Consider the following 19,619-nt stretch of genomic DNA (forward strand, 5'->3'; position numbering starts at 1 on the left):
TGATTATTGAAATTACCACCAAAAAACAGCTGAATTCTGTTAGCCTTTATTCAGATTCAAAGTTCCCACCCGAAGCACCCACAGCAACTTGTCTTCTATATACAAGTAAATATCGTAATATTCACAATCATACGGTCACAACTTCTACTGCTAGTTCATAAGTACATGTACATTTCATAATATAACTGTGCCTTATTATTTAAATTTCTTGCAGAAACACATTTGAATTATTCTAGTCTACCTATTATATATCTGTTGACCAGTAAACAATGCCCCTATTATACAATAGTCTCACAGTTAGTTTTAAAATATGCCATCTGCTTCCTCCTTGCAAGTTGGCAGTGTTAGCAGAGGTACAGTGTAATAAGTTAACTGGTTCTGTATATATTGTCTCACTTTGTAATTAATTCACTTTTATTTGACTTTTGATATCTGCAGGGCAGTACCTTGTGATCAGAAATTGTCAGAACTCGAAGCCAATCTTCATAGCTACTGACTTAAGCAGCACTAAAAATGTTTCTACAAGATCCTTTCTACTCACTCATGATTGATTTCCAGTGTTTCCAATGGCTTTGACTGCTGTTACTATGCCTTGAATGTGCAGGTGTTAAATTTGTCCTACATTGGTAGATATACATGTACATACAGTATACTGTATAGCTCCTCTGATATTGTTGCTATATTGAATGGTCGTTAGCAAAAAAATACAATGTACATAGTGCAACTCGTTCACGTTCATTTTCCTAACCGTACTTTCCTCTATTCGAGCAATCACAGCCATTAAAATGCCTTTACGTTATTATTAGGTAAAAGTGTCATCTGTATTTTACACCATAGTCGTGACATTTTCTGCAATAGTTTCAATCATTCAGAGGCGCCAATGTGCCACAGATACATGTAATTATTGGTATCGCACCCTTTACTCCCTCGGTACATGTGCCACTCGTGTTGTTGCAAATAGTGAAAGAGCGATATGTACACAAGTTGAACATTTTCCATAAATACAGCTGGTTGTAGGTTGGTGGAAGTCCCTACACTGTGGTGTGGGTTGGGGTGCGAGGTTGGAGGTTCATGGTTTTACACACCCAACCGGCAAAGTCCACGTCTTCCGACTCAGACCTCTTGATAAACGGGTGAACCTGCAAGAAGATCAAGTGAATTTAAAGAGTTGCTGCTTCCTTGCATTCTTGTAAAGCAAATTTTTTAACATAACTTGTTTGTGATGGGGAAAGGAACCCACCACAAGCAAAACATACGTATAAAAGAATCTCTCTTTCGTGTTCTAGCCATTTTTTCTGTCATGTCGATTTTGTTTGACATAATACATGTATAATGTCCAGCACCGAACATGATGGGTTTTAATGAGTTTGGTAGCATGCTCCCCCTGGGCTATTTTTAAACTTTGATCCTCGGGCCTCTAAAATGCTATTTCCTGCATTTTGAGGGCCAAGTTTTACTGGTAGACTAACCTTAGTTGAATGAGATCTCCTTACATATCTTTAAAATAATGTCCCAATTTTTGTCCCTGAAAGATGACAGATTGGGCAAATTTCTTGTCCGCCATGAGCATCGAAATTCCATCCAATGATGGAATGACAGATGCTGGCTAGAACAATACTGATCCTCATACTTCTACAAGGCTGAGACAGAATAACTCACCATCAACTGTTTCAAATCTGCTCTTTCTGCTGGGTTTTTCACCAAGCTGGAAAAGAAAAAAACAGACGTACTTAGAGAGAAATTACAACAACAACCTTGTGCACTGCTTTAACAAATCTACAGTAGAATCATCATCATGTAGAAAATACAGTGGAAAATACAAGATATTATACATTTTTGAAGTTGGTAATTATCTCAACATGTCCAATGACGGACTATTGTTTTAAATAAATCCAAGGCCGACTTACCACTTATCTACAAAGTCAATGAACTTGTCTGTGAAGATCTTTCTTGGGAGTTTGGGAGGAGACTGAAATACAAGCAACAAAGAATTACAACATTGATCAATAATGGACTTCATCAGAAGTGAGTCAACATACCAGGGCAAAATCCAACATGATGTCTCCATTGGCAGATGGTCACAAAATATTGCCTGGCAGTTGTCAAAATATCTAAAACAGAGCATAATACATTTTTTAAACATATGCATCTAATTGGAAATTTATACCGTAAAAAATATAGCACCCACCTCATTAACAATGTAGTCCAACAGTTCAAAGATGGCCATAGGTCGGGGCCCATCCCCTCCAGGGTGGGGCATGTTGAATGCTGAAACAACACGAGTTCACATCAGCAAGAGAAACCATCATCCTGCGTTACATTCAAGATAAGACTCATACTACCGTCAGGAGTCCGAGTCATAGTAGTTCTGCTTTGTACCTGTAAGTCTGTTACTATTTTAACTACGTGTTCTTATGATGTTGATTTTTAAATGTCTGATGATGATGATGTTTTTAATCTATTGTGATGATGTTTGTATGTTGTATACATGTAATTGTAAAATGTCAATGCAATTCAGACGTGCCCGAAGCACGTCTGCCATGTTGATATTTAATAAAGATTTGATTAACCCAGGTCCGGATTCAAGTCGGTTCAGGTTTAGGTCCAGGTCTTCTCAGTGAACATTTCCCAATGGAAAATGGGGCATCTTTACTGCAAAATATATGTGGTTTGCGGGGCACGTCTGGGCAAAACTTTGGCCACATGATATGGGGGGCAGACACTTGATGCTGACCAATGGCAATGTTTTCTTTGACTTGAAGATTTCAGGTGGTTTAGAACAAAAAGGGGAATGTGACATGATTTTTTGTTTTGTAAGTCTGGAACTGGTTCCAGAGGTTCAGGTTTTTGTGGACTTGAACCTAAACATTTTTACAAGTATGGAACTAGTTCCAGCAAACTGGTACACAGCACTAGTTCAGACCTTAAGACAGATGTGAATGAAATTTTGAATCTTGTATTCACAGGTAGGTCTGACTTATTTTTGTCGTGAGTGACAAAATTATCTCATAATGACAGAAAGACGGATGCTGGTGAGAATAGTATAGAGAAATCCCAGAGTTGTTACTCACTGTTACTGAGAGGCCTGCCCGCTGGTCTGCCTGCTTGTGAGGGGGAACTGCTGGACGCAGCATAGTCCGGGTCCAGGGACTCAGGAGGGACGTCAAAAATGGCGGCCATGTCCTTGGGTTCTGGGGGAGGGATGGGGTAACGCCCCACCGCCATCTCCACTAAGGACAGACCCATGCTCCAGATGTCTGACTGGACAGAGTAGTGAGTTCCCTGCAGTCTCTCTGGCTGTGGGAAAATACACAACAGGGTTGGACAAGTCTACTACACAACAGGCCTTTCAGGGTAGTTAACTCTGTCAGTCTGTAACACAAACACGTGTTACAGACACATGTTTGTGTTATACTTACAGACACTGGGACCCACCAGGGACAGGCAAATTAATACATGATTAGTGTAACTTGATATCAGTACAGTACCAGTACTTTGGTGTTTGGAACCAGTACCTAATCATTTTTTGCTTCAAGGGGACCAGCTATTTACACATTTTAGGCTACAAATAGGCATATATCATGAGTTCATTTCAGTACAGTACCGGTACACAGCCCTACTTACCGACATGTAGGACCTGGTTCCCACAAAGGAGTTTGCCATGGAGTCTATGAGCTGCCCGCTGACACCAAAGTCACACAGTTTGATCTCCCCTCCAGAGTTCACAAGGATGTTGGAGGGCTTCACATCTGTGTGGACAAGTTTGGTAGATCATTAGGAAATAACATGTCAGTACATGTATATGTATATATACATGTGTACACAATGACACACACAACTGCATTTTTTGTCAATGACTGTATATTTGACAGCTGAGATGTAGCCATGGCCTGTAGATTGTACAGGGTTCAAAATACAAAATTTGTAGTTTGACCGATTCCAAAATCATATCCAGTTGCTTGAGTAACTGCTTTTTGATGTATCGTATTACCTGGATGTCTAACCTTCATCGACGTACAAAATTTGTAGTTTTTTTCTATAAGGCCATGTTGATTTGATTATATGGATGACATCCTCTGGGAACCCCAAAACTGATGCGAGCGTGGAAATTAAAAAAAAAGTTTTGCAAAAAAAAGTCGCTTTCATTATGAAATCTACGTGGTCATGAAGGTTGAACAAATGATACAGAGTATGGTATGGTGAATAACTCTCTAAATTCCTTTCTTTACATTTTCATTTTTTTCATTTAATTTCGGCCTTCTATGACATGGGAATTGTTTTCAAATATTTTGTTGCAACTTACGGTGTACATTTGCTCATTTTGCAACTGTTTTGTATGATTTACAGTATGGTTGAAAACTCCTTTTTTTTGGAAACGGCCGAAAATTCATGCCCACGTGGATGTCATCCATATAATCAAATTAACATGGCCTGAAGCAAAAGCTAGGTTGTCCATCAATATTTCAGTTTGCTGTCAACATCGGCTGTTTATTTTGGAAGGCAAGCTGTAAGCCAGGCCACCTGTAAAGGTATCGCTCACATGTTGGCTGAGCAAGGAAGGACACACTTTATGTCCTCCCAAAAATATGATAGCTTAAGCACTGGGCAACCTAGCATCTCCAATAAGTCTGGCACAGAAAACATGACATGCACTGGGAAAGTGTGAGAGTGACTGGGTTCACCCAGTATTTGAAACCCTGATCTGTAGCCATGCTGGCGTGTGGCCAGCTGCCATGGTGTGACAGTCAGGCCTAGGAAAAATAATGTTGCGTTTCCGGTTTCCCGACCGACCCCAGAAAAAACTGCCGACCCTAGCCTTTTTTGTGTGGACCCCTGCAAGGGACAGAAATTTTTCACTGATCAACCTTTTCTCGCTCCATAATCTGACACCTGAGTGATGAAACATATGTATTGTACAATCTGTTTTCCAACATGGAAAGTGTCCTCATGGAATTTTTCCTTGTTAAATGTATAATTTGTAGATAATCCCTACCTATCGACCCTAACTTTTTTCAGGACTGAAACAGGAAACACAATATTTTTTCCCTAGGCCCCAGCAGCACACAGCCATCACGTGTTTGCCTTCCCAGGCACACGGCTGTCTAGACAGACTTACAAATATTACATCAGCGAGTCAGTAACTACATTTGTACTTCCCTTCTAACCTGCTCTTGTCACATAAATATCCCTTCTGTTCTCAGTCATGTGTAAATCATCATCAGGCCACACCAATTTAATATGTTGGTTCTCGCATTTTTCTCTGATTTGCAAAAAAAAAAAATTCTGGTTCTGAATCAACTCTAAGAAATTTTGCCTATAGTACAAGGTGAAAAACGTATACAAATATACACCAACCAGAAGTATCACACATTAAATACATGTATGTTGTAAATTGTTTGTTACATTAGGTGACAATCATATATAAATAAATTATACATACATGTATATTGAATATACATACCTCTGTGCATGATTTGGTGTTTCTCTCGTAAATATGTCAAACCCTTTAAAACCTGCGGGTAGAACAGAAATACAACATCAAAAAAATACAAACATGAAACGAAATACTACTACAGTAACACTACTGTAACAATGGCACACATCACTGGAAAGGAACATACACTCTTGAAATTTGCCTAACTAAAGTCTAACAATGCATTTTAATGGGTGCAATCCAAATCATTGCCAAAACACACACTCATTCAAAATGAATGTCATAAGGAATGTGAAGTACTTACAGCAATACTAATCTTGCCTAAAATTTGTTCATGGATCTTCCCTGCTTTCTTCAGAATCAAGTCCAAGGAACCTCCATCCTGATGTAAAAACAAAAGGAAAAGCCTGGTTAATGGATTTTTTTAAAGCAAAAACAATACTGTTGAATGAAGTTCCTAAGTGTAAGTTCAAGACTTCCATGGCATTGGCAAGAGAATTGTATTGTTGTCAAATAGAAATAGGATTTGAAGACATCCAAATCAAATTCAAACTTAATCAAAGCAAACAAGAGCTACCGGTATCTGACATCCAAAATTCATGCAACTAGCATGTCCAGATCTCAAGATATAAAATCCAGAAGTTTTGCTGCAGTGCCATGACAAGCCACCAGGGGTCCCAAAGTTTAATCATTTCCAAGTCTCATCCATATAAATACCTACCCGCCTACCAAGTTTCATGACAATCCATCTAAAGCTTCTTGAGTTATTGTGCTAAACCACACACAAACGCTACGGAAAATATAACCCACTTGTACACAATTTATCACACACGAACACAGGTAGATATCATGTCTGAATCCCCCATCCCAGGCCCCTGATTGTTCCTGGCGTAACACGTTTCTAATGACATCCATGGTCGTGTTGAAACTGTGCCAGTGGAACCCTGTGATAGCAAATACACCTGAGGGGAAGACAGTGCACCTCTCATTCAAAAGGTTTCAATGAGACTGAGAGCAATACTAGTACCATCTTCAGAACTCATCTGGCCATAAAATTTTTAAAGACTCCGGACAATAGCGACCAGAAACACAGTCAGGGATAGAAATACTACGGGAGCAGGGCTCGAAATTCATTTATGATAATAGGTGCACTGGTGCACCCAAACTAAAAATGTAACAAAGTGGGTGCACCACAAAATTTTTGGATGCATCATATAAGATAAAATAAATTGTTGTCATCAAAAACTAACTAAATTACTACAATCATGACTGTACTATACATTTACATCTTCACATCTTTACATACATACATGTAAACCTATGAAAATATTTGGGGGCATGCATGCACCCACAGAAAAAAATAGGGTGCACAGCTCCAAATTTGGGTGCTCTAAGGTGCACATGCACCCAGTATTTCAAGCCCTGTGGGTGCATATATATGCACCTTAGTGCAGGTAAAATTAATTGGGGCCTCTGCCATCTATCTGCACCTAACCTGCACTGGTCCATGTACTAAGGTACATTTACAAGTGTATGTGGATTTTTATTTGCTGCATTGACTGTTGCCACCTTTGAAGAGTACAATAAATAATGGCAATAGTTTCTGAACAGTTTTTAGTATGATCCATGATACTTTCTAAATTCTGAGTAGTGCAGGTAAAATTTGCCTGGTGCGGGTAATTTTCAATGTGACCTGCACAGTCTACAGAAAGAGGATTTTGAGCCCTGACATGTCATAACATCAGAATTAGAAGTGATGCCCTTGGCAAGCATGAATGTGTTTCCTGTGTTTATGCCTAGAATGTACGTAACACAAATAACAGCTGTACCAAGCTGCCTCATACAGTCTTCGGTGACCTCGCGTTTCATTACTGTCTGCCGTGCCCGCATCAAAACCCTTGGAACAGAAAAAGGGCATCTTCAATACATAATTTATAACTCCAAAGCCATACTTCATTACACCAAGAGCAATCCACGGCCACACGTATGAATACTTCATAGGTCAAATATTCCCTTTGCTGAAGTAAATCTGATGCTGTAACATCCAATGATACAATTTGCTGGGCCTACACAGTGAAGATACACTTGACAAACCCTACTGACCTTACTTCTGATGTACATCATATTAGACAATGCACATGGCTGAAGACATCAATATACTTACTGTAATTCTTCATTTTTTTATGGTTCTATGTTCATGGTTTTCATGGCCCCTTTTAATTAACCATGACCTTAACATTACTGTTTTCAAATGATTTCTCTTTCTTCCCTCCTCCCCATTTTCTGCCACCGTAAAAAAATGTCCATTTTCCTCAGTCAGACAGTGAACTTTTGCTACTGTGAAGATTAAGTGAATTTAAGTACATGTCATGTATTACATACCTGCAGTTATGCCCACATGACAACTTTGTGCACACCTGCTACTAGTATGTATACAGTTTCATGAATTATTATTGTATGCAGCTCTCTGTTTTATTTCCTGTTCAGTGTGCAAGGCAAAATTTACATGTTTACAGCCGAACAACTTTTCAAAGAAATTTCCAAGCCACTGAGCACATTTCACAGAATACTAGTACCCTGTAACCCATAATCACCAGCGCAACAAAGGATGGTGGTTTATGATTATTGCTCAGAAAAAAGATGACGTAAAATTCCAGTTAGAAAGGAAGGTCACAATTCAACACAAGCATTACTAGTAGTTGGTCCAGGGCCATTATAAGATCCTTGGTACCAAGATCACCAGGACTTTGAAACTAAACCTTGTCATAACAAGAGGACCCTAGGAATCTTTTGTTGTATGGATAAATGTACGTGTATGTAAGTGGAATGGAATTTCTATTGTGAAATTGGCAAGGAAACAAAACAAGAAGACAAAGGATTACCAAGTATCCAGTTGCATTTTTTTGGGGTCGAGTATCCTCAAAAAAAAGAAGAAAAATCCACCTGCTAGAGACCTGAAAAGAATTAACCCCTGACATCCGGTATTCAACAAATTTACCAAATACAGTACAAACTTGCCCAAGCATCCACCTTTACAAGCCGGCCACCTGACCCCTACGCTGTGAAAAAATTCTGGTGAGAACCTGCTAAAAATCACCCTTGACACTATGAATAAGATCTCACACTAGACACACTAGGTTTATTCATTTATTGACTTATTTATGAAGATTTACCACATTTGTGGAAGGATTGACATGACAGGTGACTATCACCTCTTCAAAGATGTCAAACCTGAGACCAGACTGTATTGAGGTTTGAACCACTCACACTGGGAAGGTCCTCTACTCTTTTTGATAAGTGTGGTGGGTTCTTTAACATGTGTGGGGTGTTGCTCTCCCAAACACGGGACTTCCTTTTAACGTCCTATCCGAGGGACGTCCCTAACCGAAGCTAGGTACTCATTTTCAGGTTACTTACCATATACTCCATACAGATGCTGATCTCCCCGTCGCTGTAGAAAGCCCCGTAGAAGCCCACGATGTGGGGGGAGTTACATTCATGCAGCACCTTCAACTCACGGATAATCTGATTCCTAATGGCTGGCTTGATCTCGAGGTGGATCAGCTGAAAAAACAAGACGGCAAATACATAAACCTCAGGTAATACAAGTTAAGGGATTCAAAAACATGACAAGGTAAAAAACATGTACCAGGAAGGCCGTACAAGGATGTGCCCACTCAAAGTAGTCCCTTTGAGGAGTTTCCGCGGGTTATGGTAAAGAGTATAGCAGATTGAAGAACAAACTGGAAAGTAGGAAATTCATAAGCAAGGAAACCTCAAAGAAAGGGCAGAGGTACAAAATGTACAGCTGTTAATGTACAAAATGCTCTAGATGTACAAAATGAAACAACGTATAGGACATGAAAGGACAGGAAATGGAAAGGAAGCTTTTCTCTCTAACAATACAAAAACAGCCATCTCAGACTCAGGATTTTTTGTTTCTGTGTGATACACGTTTTCTGACAGTACTATATATAGTCTATCCCTTCGGTTTTGGTACACCATGTATTTTTCATATTTTAGTTCAGACACTTCTCACAATTACACTTAATTTTATTTTATTTTTAAAGAATTATAGTGAGTCAAAATTCTGTTCAGGAAAAATCCTCCTCCAATTTTTCTATAGCACTTTTATTAGCAGTTCCTACAATGGACTTCATAGATCTTAAGAATTACAAGTAAGAATAACAGCAAAAGTCCTCCATTTCTTTAAACCAAAAAAAATTGTTCACGGCTGAGTGTCCCTGACATTTGAACGCCTGATACTCCATACAACAAACCAACCATGTTGAATAATACATGTCTTGTACACACTGACCTATATGTGCATGTACGTATAATACCCCTCAAGTACACAGTGATCTTGTTCTTTATTCCCAGGAAATGTGTTGTGACGTAAAGGGTGGTTCCTATTTCCTCAGTCTATATTTACAGCCTCTGAAAAACTGGCTCTATGTCCTAGAAACAAATGCAGTGTTTCCCGTTTCCCAACCCATAGAAAAAACTGCCAACCCTAGCCTTTTTTTGTGTGGACCTCTGCAAGGGACAAATTTTTTGAGCTGATTGACTTTTTCTAGCTCCATGATCTGACACCTGAGTGATGAACATTGAAAATATAAGTGTCCTCATGCAAGATTTACTTTATTAAACTATATTGTATATTAAGTAACTGTTGGATTATTAGAGATCAACATTTAATTCCTATCTACCGAACCTAATTTTTTCAAGACCGAAACAGGAAACACAAAATTTCTTTTCCTAGGCCTAATGATTGATCATGTAGTAATTCATTCAACCATGCGCTCTAAATAAGTGGATGTTAAATATATACACACCATACTGAAAGGAATATACGTCAATGATACCCTCCAATCTAAATCTGACCTTGGATGTTGGCCTTATTTGTACACACTAACAAGCACTCAGTACTTTTTATTATTATACAGTCTCTATCTGATTCATCTGAAGCATGTAAGCCCTAACGTTAAATGCATCCAATGGAATTTCAGGGCGGCATTTAACAAAAAATATTCTGGATGAGGAAATCTGTCTGATATTGACATTTAGTGACATTTCTTAGCACATGTTTGGCATCATTTCATACTTGGAGTGTTTGAAACTGCCAGGTACTTGGTGGTACATGGAACGTAACAGTCCCACAATAACACACACCAGGAACAATGACCTAGATGTACCAGTCTAATCAAAGCTAGTTTACCCTTCTTCTTCTTCTTCTTCGTTACTGCCCAGCACTACAGAGTAGTATTATTGGCAGTCGTTACGCATTGTTAGTAACATTTGTGCCCGGTACATAAAAAACAAAGGGAAAAACAAGGATAACTGAGAAAGGAACATAAGACAACTGATTTTGTGTGTGCTAAAGACAGGACAAGTGCATTAGTGCGTTAGTAATATTTACATATATACAAGACATGATGGGGTGACTCAATGCAGCAGGGTCCTTGCCAGTTCAAATTTGAACTGGGCGAGAGACCCCGCCTCCACCGCACCAGGCTCAAGTTCGTTCCATTCCCTGATGGTACGGGGGAAGAACGAGAGCCTGTAGAAGTTGGTTCTGCTCGCGATGGCCTGCAATGTTTGAGTGTGATTGATGCGGCGGGAGCATCGAGCCACCGGGACAATCCTGGTTGAGTGTGGGACGGAGACAGCATTATGTATAATCTTATAAAACATGACCTGGCGGGCGATCTTCCGACGTGCTTCCAGAGACTGCCAGCCCAGGTTTTGCAACATAGTTGTAACAGAGCTTGTACGTTTGTAGTCACTGCTGACAAAACGGGCAGCTCTACGCTGGACCATCTCCACCCTACTCACCTGGTCCTTGGTGTGGGGATCCCAGACACTACAGCCATACTCTAAGGAGGGTCTGAGAATACAAACCAGAGGCTCCAAGAGGCACCAGCTGGAAATGAATATTATCTTCAACTACCAACTAAAACCATCAATATGAATGCAGTCCAGTGTTCTACTTCTAGTCTGCATCCGTCTTTCCGTTGCTTGAGGGAATTTTGACGCATGTGACGGACAAATGTTTTGCCCAAACCGCCATCTTTGGGGGACAAAATCAGCGTAAAGAGACAGAAAGAGATACATGTATCATGAAACTAAGCTTAGTCTTTCAGCCAAATTTGCTCCTCAAAATGTGGTAAATAGCATTTCAGAGGGTCAAGATTTCAACATTTCAAAATGCCCATACACCATCTAGGATCACTGTGCCTTGATGTTACATTAAACAAAATTGACATGACAGAAAAAAATTAAGGACTGGCTGGAACACTGTACAAACTTCAGACTGCAAGCAAGAGGCAACAAATATGTCTTGAAGTACCAACTAAGACCTGTAGTGACTACTGACCAAATCCATTCATATGAATGCAGTCTACTAGTCTAGTTCCGTCTACTTACCTTCCTCGCCATTATAAGCCCAGAGGGCTTGTGTTTAACTTTTGTAACCACGCCCCCATTTCCTGCGCCTAGCTCGCCCAGCTTTTCCAAGTCCTCTGCGTTCAGCTCTCCGACTTGTTCCTTCTGCGTCAAGAACGCTTCCAGTCTTTTTCTCTGCTGGTCGTCCAGCTCGAGCTCTTCTAGCTTCTTCTGCAGAGCATCGTAGTTGCTTTTCTGTTCAGCAGTTTGCCTGTGGTAACATTGTAACAACAAAAGGTACTAGTAAGTCATTTGTTTGCCTGCTTCCTTTATTATACATCGTGATAAGATATAGAATTCCAAAAGGCAGGAAAAATGAAATGTTCAGTTAGGATTTAAGGGAACAAACATGCTGGTTTAAACAATTTCATGACAGAATGAGTATAGCTAACTACACCAAAGTCATCCCAACATAGCAATAATCGAACTAAAACAATTAGGATATTTGTTTTACCACTGTACTCGTATACTATAATGTATTACTAGCCTAAAATATGAAGCACCTATGTACTGTGACACTGTTACAACCATACCATCAATGTGGGAATTTTTCCAGTGTTATAAGATTATAGTCAACCTTGTCCCAGGACCTGTTATTTGCCTCTAAAATATGCATTAATAAGTGCTTTCCAAACACCTTTGCTAGCGGGAGTCAGAGCACCCAATGCCACCCATCCTATAACAATACTCACTTAATAACCACGGACACGCGTTGTTGTTGTTTGGCTGAGCTCTTAGGCTGGGCAGAACCGCCCTTACCTACTTTTTTCTTGGGACAACCTCATCACTTGCCTGCTCTTTTACTTCCTGCTTGGTTGTACTTGTAGTACTGAGAAAAAGTAATCCAACCAATAGCATCGTGTCAAACACAAGCAACCAAATACAACTGGGAATAAAATGCAGTAAGGCATCGTGATCGCTTTGTATTTTGTATCAGAATGTAATCATTTTTGGCCATTAAAAATATCTGCATTTCAATTTTTACTGCGCTGTTGTCCAAGTTTATGTTGACCTCATCATAATGTTATCTTGCACTTGTTAATACCTGATATACCACTGCTTCTCTATATGCATACAAATTCATATATTACAGGAGAGTTGCAAAATTCAAGAGGAGATGGGCACAACTTAATTACCTGGCAGATTTGCCACTACATCACGTTGAGTGATTAAATCCAGTTTGGCCCAGATGGTGCCTCTACATGTAGTAGATGACATTGAAAAACACCACTACTTTACCAGGGGTTTCCCCATTATATAAATTCTGAGGGGAGAGGTGCTCCCTAATCGGTTGATGAAAAATCAGCCAATTTTCATGTAAATACTATGAGAAAACCCTAAATTTGAACATTTTGGGAGGGGTTCTAGGATTTTGGGAAGAGGAGGAGCACCTTTGCTCCATTGCTTGGGGAGAGCCCTGTTTACAACAGTACTTCCGAAAATAATTTCACCAGGTTGGTCGAACATAGGATGCGGAGATTTTCTTTGTACACAACTGGTTAAGTCTCTCCCCTGCTTATGGTAGAAGCTCTGAGGAAGATGTCTGAGAAACATATATTAGCAGGTGAGAGACAGTACAGGTTGTCATCATTTTGTGTACAATGAAAATCTCAATATCCCAATAACAATACTACACAGATATGTGACTGTAACAGCAACTGTCGTATTGTATATATATATGTAGTTATCCGGCCCGCACTTTTGATGCATTCTGACCCTGTAGAAAGGTCAAATCCTGGGTGTGACTGGTGGCCCTTGAAGGTGGGCGTTCACAGGAAGTCGACATAGGAGGAGGGGTATAGTACAGGCGGGGGAAGCGGATGTGTATATATATATCTTTGGAAAGGAATGCAATTACGTCTGGTGACAAGCTAGAAAACCCCCACCTTCTTTCACATTCCTTCGGTGAAAATATAGCTTACATGTTCGTGTCACCTAAATTATAATTTCGACACATAAATTGATCTTTCCCAGGGGGAATTCCCTTACACTAGCCACGAAGAGCGGTTGTCACGAATACTTTACATACAGTCTCGGTAGAAATCAGGTTTCAGGGGATTTAAAAGTTGATGATTCTTAGAAGGTAGATGAAAAATAAAAGCTTCGTGTGTAAAAAAAACCACTAGCTCGGTGACATAAATTCTGTTTGTACTCACTCGGATTTTCCAGCGTTTTGCTCGTCTGCCGGAGTAGCGATCGTCAAACCAAGCTTGTTCAAGTCCCTCTTCCTCTTCGCCTTTGCGTCCGCCATTTTCACTTTCAAGTGGACAGAATCAGTTCTGTGGTTCTTCTCGTGCGTGTGTTGTACACTATACAGGCCGGGCAAATATTATAAGCGAGCGGTAGTACAGAAAGTGGAGACTCCAACACGACATCAACCATCACCAACGTCCGACTGGGACGCTCGGTACACTTTCTCCTCAGCGTAACCCATAATATGCTTGGCCTAATGAGTAAATGGCGTTCCCAGCCAATGATATTTGGGGTGAACAAAATCTAAACCAATAAGATCTGTACTCTACGTACAAATAGCCAATCAGAGCTCCCTTAGTAAAACACGTTCGGGATTACAAAGCAAAATGAAACCGGGAGGGAAAATCCGTTAGTTATAAACTTGGATCTTTGTCGTTTCTATACTTCGAGAAACAATAATGAAATTCTATAAAATTGCTAATGCTCCATGTATATTCCCTCAGTCCCATTCTTTTCTATATGATAGTGCAGTTAAAACTGCTTTATAAGCACATATAGGAAGCAAGCAACACCCCTAGTAGTTAATGGTGCTCCCCTAATGACATACCCACAAGCCCCTGCACTTCCTCTTTCGTCGGTGGGTTCAGGTAAGATGGAGGACAAAATGTGAATGTTCGTACTATCCACGGCATCCTGTACCTATCATGATGTATAATCAGTCGGAACCATTAATCAGATATTCTTTAAACTATCCAGAATCATTTGAGACCAAATTTCCCTCAGAACCGTTTGCCATCGGAAAATGTCACACATCCGTAGCAGACGATGTTTCCATCCTAGGCTCCTACCATGATGATAGAAATCGTCAGGCCGATAGAGTCAAATTTAACATTTTCTCAGGATGGAACCCATACGTTCTATACATTCTACAGAATACACCAAAAGCTAGATCTGACTCTAAAGACGTTCTTTCGATACACGTTCTGATGTAATTATACAGACTACACTTTCCCTACGTTCATACGTGGAAAGTTTACAAGTGAGCCATGCATGGTGCACAACACTTCCAACTAAACCAAGAATTCCCAACTCAGTACATGGAACCGTTTTAGCGTCTTAAATTGCGTTAACTCCCACAGGCACCGCCATTCTTCCATATTATTGTCACATGAGGAATATGTAGAAAATATAAATAATTTAGAATCTACATAATTTTTGTGACAAATTATAAGATAATACATGGTTGAAAATGCTACTACTTGGTCAATCATAAAGTATGTGGGTTGTTAGGGAAAGACTGCATGTGTTAGAGTAGACAAATAAATCATTATTATATAAGTACAAGTTGATGTATTCTAATGTAGGTTATCTTCTGTTTATCAAAACCACAGGTAACTGACCATCACCATGACTCGGTACTCACTAGACCCGGAGAACGCCACCAAGTGTAAGTCAGAATTTTGATTCAACTACTGTACTGATTTTGTGTTTGAACTTAACTAATTAATGTTTGGTCTGCAATATCAACCAATTCAGTTACCCTGTACGTTCATTTACATGTTGTCTATATTTCTTATTCCTTGCAGCATGTAAAGCCCGTGGCTCCAACTTGCGGGTGCACTTCAAGGTAAACACTATTTTAAAATTATCTTATATAGTCAAGGCCAAATTATACGAGATCAACACAAAACATGTTTAATTATATCAGCTTTGAAGTGTGGAGAAGTTTTTGCTCCCCAACTTTCCGGTGTACCAATACAGTGATAATAATTAATACCATGACGTACATGTATATGTAGGAAGACAAATTTTTGTATTCGAAAGTGACCTGCAAGAGTATTGCGTTCCACTGGAATGGTGTGCCTTAGAAGTCTGTATTTTGGATTGAATACACTACTATCTTTGATGACAACAAGTTCCAAAGTACTGCGGAGCATTGTCACCCTATATACATGTTGAGAAAAACACCTCCCTGTGCACAACCCTCACAGAATACCCGCGAAACGGCCAATGCGATCAAGGGCATGCACATCCGCAAGGCCACCCGTTTCCTGAAAGATGTCACTGCCAAGAAGCAGATCGTGCCCTTCCGCAGGTACAACGGTGGTGTGGGACGCAAGGCACAGGTAAGAGCTATTCAGTAATTAAGATAGTGGCTTTAATGTGTAAAATGTAAAAAATTTCAGGCTTGCAAGAACACCGTTGGAAGTGCAAATTATAGATTTGTTATTGGCTTTTGTAATTTGTTCATTATGAAGTGATGTTCTTTTTTTTATGGCTCATTTTAGTTGTTTCTGTTTGGCATTCCTTGTAATTATGGCCTTCTCGTGCTGTGTTGTAGTGTAAAGCCTGGCGCTGGACTCAGGGACGTTGGCCCAAGAAGAGTGCGGAGTTCCTGCTGCAACTGCTGAAGAACGCAGAGAGCAATGCTGAATTCAAGGTACAGTACTTTGTCATTACACTCAAAACTAAGAAAGGAACCAGTTGTGATGCAAGGCTGACGTATAAGGGGGCTTATGTCTCATTGTTTGTTTCATTATGGTCTCCATTAGTTTACACTATTCTTCCATAGTAAATCACCAACTTTCAGATAGCAGTCTTTGAACCATTGCAAACTGGGGATACTCTTTTCGAAAGGTGTGGTGGGTTCTTTTATGTGTGTAGGTTCTTGCTGTCCCCAAACACAGGACCTCAACTTAACATCAGAGATATCATTAAACTAAGTCTAGTACTAGTAGCTTAGGCTGCCAGCAAAATTTGCCACTCAAAATGCCATCCAAGGGACATCCCAAACCGAAGCTAGGTACTCATTTTCAAGTGAGTGAAGTGTAGAATGTCTTGTAAGGTGCCTTTCCCAAGGGCACAACAACAAGACACATTGGTGGATTCGAACCCAGTTGGTGGGTTCTGGGCCAAACAACCTAACCATTTTGCCACATGATTCCACTCCAGGGCTATAAATACTGGGTGCATGTGCACCTTAGTGCACCCAATTTTTTAGCTGTGCACCTGTCCAACTCACTTGATAAGAAGGAAAAGTGTTAGCAGTGCCTTCATGTTTGATTGTGTATGTACTTGCAGGGTCTGGATGTGGACTCCCTGATGGTGGAGCACATCCAGGTGAACCGGGCTGCCAAGATGAGGCGCAGGACATACAGAGCCCACGGCCGTATCAATCGTACGTATTTTGTATGTCAACAGTTCCTCTGACATGATGACGAGGTAAAGCCCAGTTACAAATCTGGGTTCTGGAAGTTCAGACATTTTTGCCTCTCTCTCTTCCATCATATATTCGTCTAAAAGTATTAATTCAAACAGAATCTAAATAATGCTTCTGTTGGATTAAAATATTTATTCGTCAGTGAAGGTTAGACATCCAGGTAATAATATGCGTCAAAAGACACTTACTCGAGCAACTGGATATGATTTTGGAAATGGTCTGACGTTTCAAGTAGCATCCACTACCTTTCTGACAACTCTCCAGTGTCACTGACGAAAGGTGATGGATGCTACCTGAATCGTCAGACCGTTTCCAAAATCATATCCAGTTGCTTGAGGAACTGTTTTTGGCATAAAATATGTATTGCCTAGTGAACATATGAGGACAGTATCTTATATTAATGTTTTATAGTTTTCCTTGTGAATGGTACATTACTCAGAACAAGCAAAGAACACTGTAAGCTGACAAGTTTGTGTTGTTTGCAGCCTACATGAGCTCTCCCTGCCACATCGAGATGATCTTGAGTGAACAGGAGACTGTCATCGCCAAGTCTGAGGATGAGGTGTCGAAGAAGAAGGTCTCCAAGAAGAAGCTGGCACGTGCGAAGATGATGCAGCGAGAATAATAACTCCACTTAGACAAGACTGACACCAACTACAGTCCAATAAAATATTCGCTACCTATGTTTTTGTCTTATTACTTGTCATCTTCTGTGTTCATATCCAAGAGTGTGCTTTGGGAGTGGGTTAGAGGGGCTCTGCACTCCAGAAGCGGGTATTATTTTCTGATAGATAATATTTTGGGGGATACAAAGGCACCTGACTTTTGGTTAAATTACCTCAGCTGTCTTTTAGACAACAATCCTTTTCTAAATCCATGTACCCCCAATCCCCATACAGACCCACTTCTAATGTACAGTACTGTATACGCACGTTTGCCTGTATGGTCAACTTTGGGCACGATTTCTTGCTAACAATAGACAGGCTTTAGCGTAACAGCAGCATTCGAGTGACTATCACACATTTAGGAAGGTTCACAAAACAGTTTTTACATTTAGGAAGGTTCACAAAACAGTTAAAAACCTAAGCCGTTCTTGGGATACAGAGATTTGGGTACTTTGTCAAATGATGATTGACCTCCATCAACACAGTGCGCATTGAACTCTAGGAATGTTGAAAGGGATTACTGAAAGGGTCTTTCTGGGATTTTTATGGATTGGATCACTGATGTATTCAGGCTAAAGGTAAATATGACACAACAAAGTGTATTCCAGCATATATAACAATTTATTCTCTGATGAATCATGATACCTGCTTCTGCAGTAGAGAGCTCCTTTAAGTAGATAAGTCATTATTTCTATTGCAGAGAATATCCACGTGTAATGTAATGTTGAGGCCAGGATGTAGATCGTAACGGGGATTGAAATGTGACAGATAGTAACAGGGTTTGAAATGTGCGCTCTCGGTAATCTCCAAGCAGATCCCTATCGGTGGCAAGACTGTAATCTCCAAGCCGATCCCTATCGGTGGCAAGACTGTATTCTCCAAGCAGATCCCTATCGGTGGCAAGACTGTATTCTCCAAGCAGATCCCTATCGGTGGCAAGACTGTATTCTCCAAGCAGATCCCTATCGGTGGCAAGACTGTATTCTCCAAGCAGATCCCTATTGGTGGCATGACTAATCTCCAAGCAGATCGGTGACGGTGGTGAGCTAAACTCCTATGGCTAATGGATACTGTCTTTTGCCACCGATAGGGATCTGCTTGGAGATTGGCTCTCTGCACTTAAGTCGTGGCATCTGTGTGAGACTTAGTGGAGTTGCCAGGTTGCCCAGTGCAGTCACAGCCAGCATAAGAGTGAGTAATACCTTTATAGATAGCCTGGCTTACATCTTGCCTTCTGAAATAACCGCTGGTGTTGAAGGGTAAATAGGCATCCTAGCTCTTTGCTTAGGTTGCCTAGTCGGCAAAAAAGTGTTTCAAACCGTCACAAAAGTGAGCCCTAACCGGAAAATGTTTGCAGTATCCAAGTGTTGTTAAGGGATTACAATCAAAAGTGTTGGAACTTGTGGCATTAGCCTGGTATTTGCTGCTGAATTTCAGGCAACTATCAAACAACTGAGTAGGAACAGATATCAGGCTTCAACCAGAGAAGGATGGACTAGATTTAAAAAAAAAAAACTAGCATCAAGATTTTACACAGTCCAGCCAGATCCATTTAAGGATTTAAAGTTATGAACTAGTCTGACCACTGGTACACCACAGAGCTTTTCAGTGATATTGCGATGTGCTTTTAATAGTGTAGCAATCCTTCATAGATACATACATA

The 19,619-nt window shown here is 40.2% G+C and overlaps 2 protein-coding genes across 2 annotated transcripts; one reads left to right on the forward strand and one right to left on the reverse strand.

Moving 5' to 3' along the window:
* Positions 1-30: 30 nt before the first annotated feature.
* On the reverse strand, positions 31-14,368 carry LOC109466296 (dual specificity mitogen-activated protein kinase kinase 1-like). The gene is given in 13 exon segments (XM_019764004.1): positions 31-1,139; positions 1,660-1,705; positions 1,908-1,969; positions 2,189-2,268; positions 3,072-3,297; positions 3,625-3,749; positions 5,462-5,513; positions 5,739-5,816; positions 8,852-8,998; positions 11,861-12,089; positions 12,571-12,653; positions 12,656-12,707; positions 14,035-14,368. Coding segments are annotated over 13 exon segments (1,383 nt in total). The 5' UTR covers positions 14,130-14,368; the 3' UTR covers positions 31-1,031.
* Positions 14,369-15,408: 1,040 nt separating this feature from the next.
* LOC109466299 (60S ribosomal protein L17-like) lies at positions 15,409-17,976 on the forward strand. The gene is made up of 6 exons (XM_019764008.1): positions 15,409-15,518; positions 15,658-15,698; positions 16,063-16,197; positions 16,413-16,511; positions 17,153-17,249; positions 17,777-17,976. The coding sequence occupies exons 1-6, from the start codon at positions 15,479-15,481 to the stop codon at positions 17,914-17,916; spliced, it is 552 nt and encodes a 183-aa protein (XP_019619567.1). The 5' UTR covers positions 15,409-15,478; the 3' UTR covers positions 17,917-17,976.
* Positions 17,977-19,619: the final 1,643 nt, after the last annotated feature.

This window comes from Branchiostoma belcheri, unplaced genomic scaffold (genome assembly GCF_001625305.1).
Source record: "Branchiostoma belcheri isolate BF01 breed outbred unplaced genomic scaffold, Haploidv18h27 scaffold162, whole genome shotgun sequence".
Classification (NCBI taxonomy): Eukaryota; Metazoa; Chordata; class Leptocardii; order Amphioxiformes; family Branchiostomatidae; genus Branchiostoma; species Branchiostoma belcheri.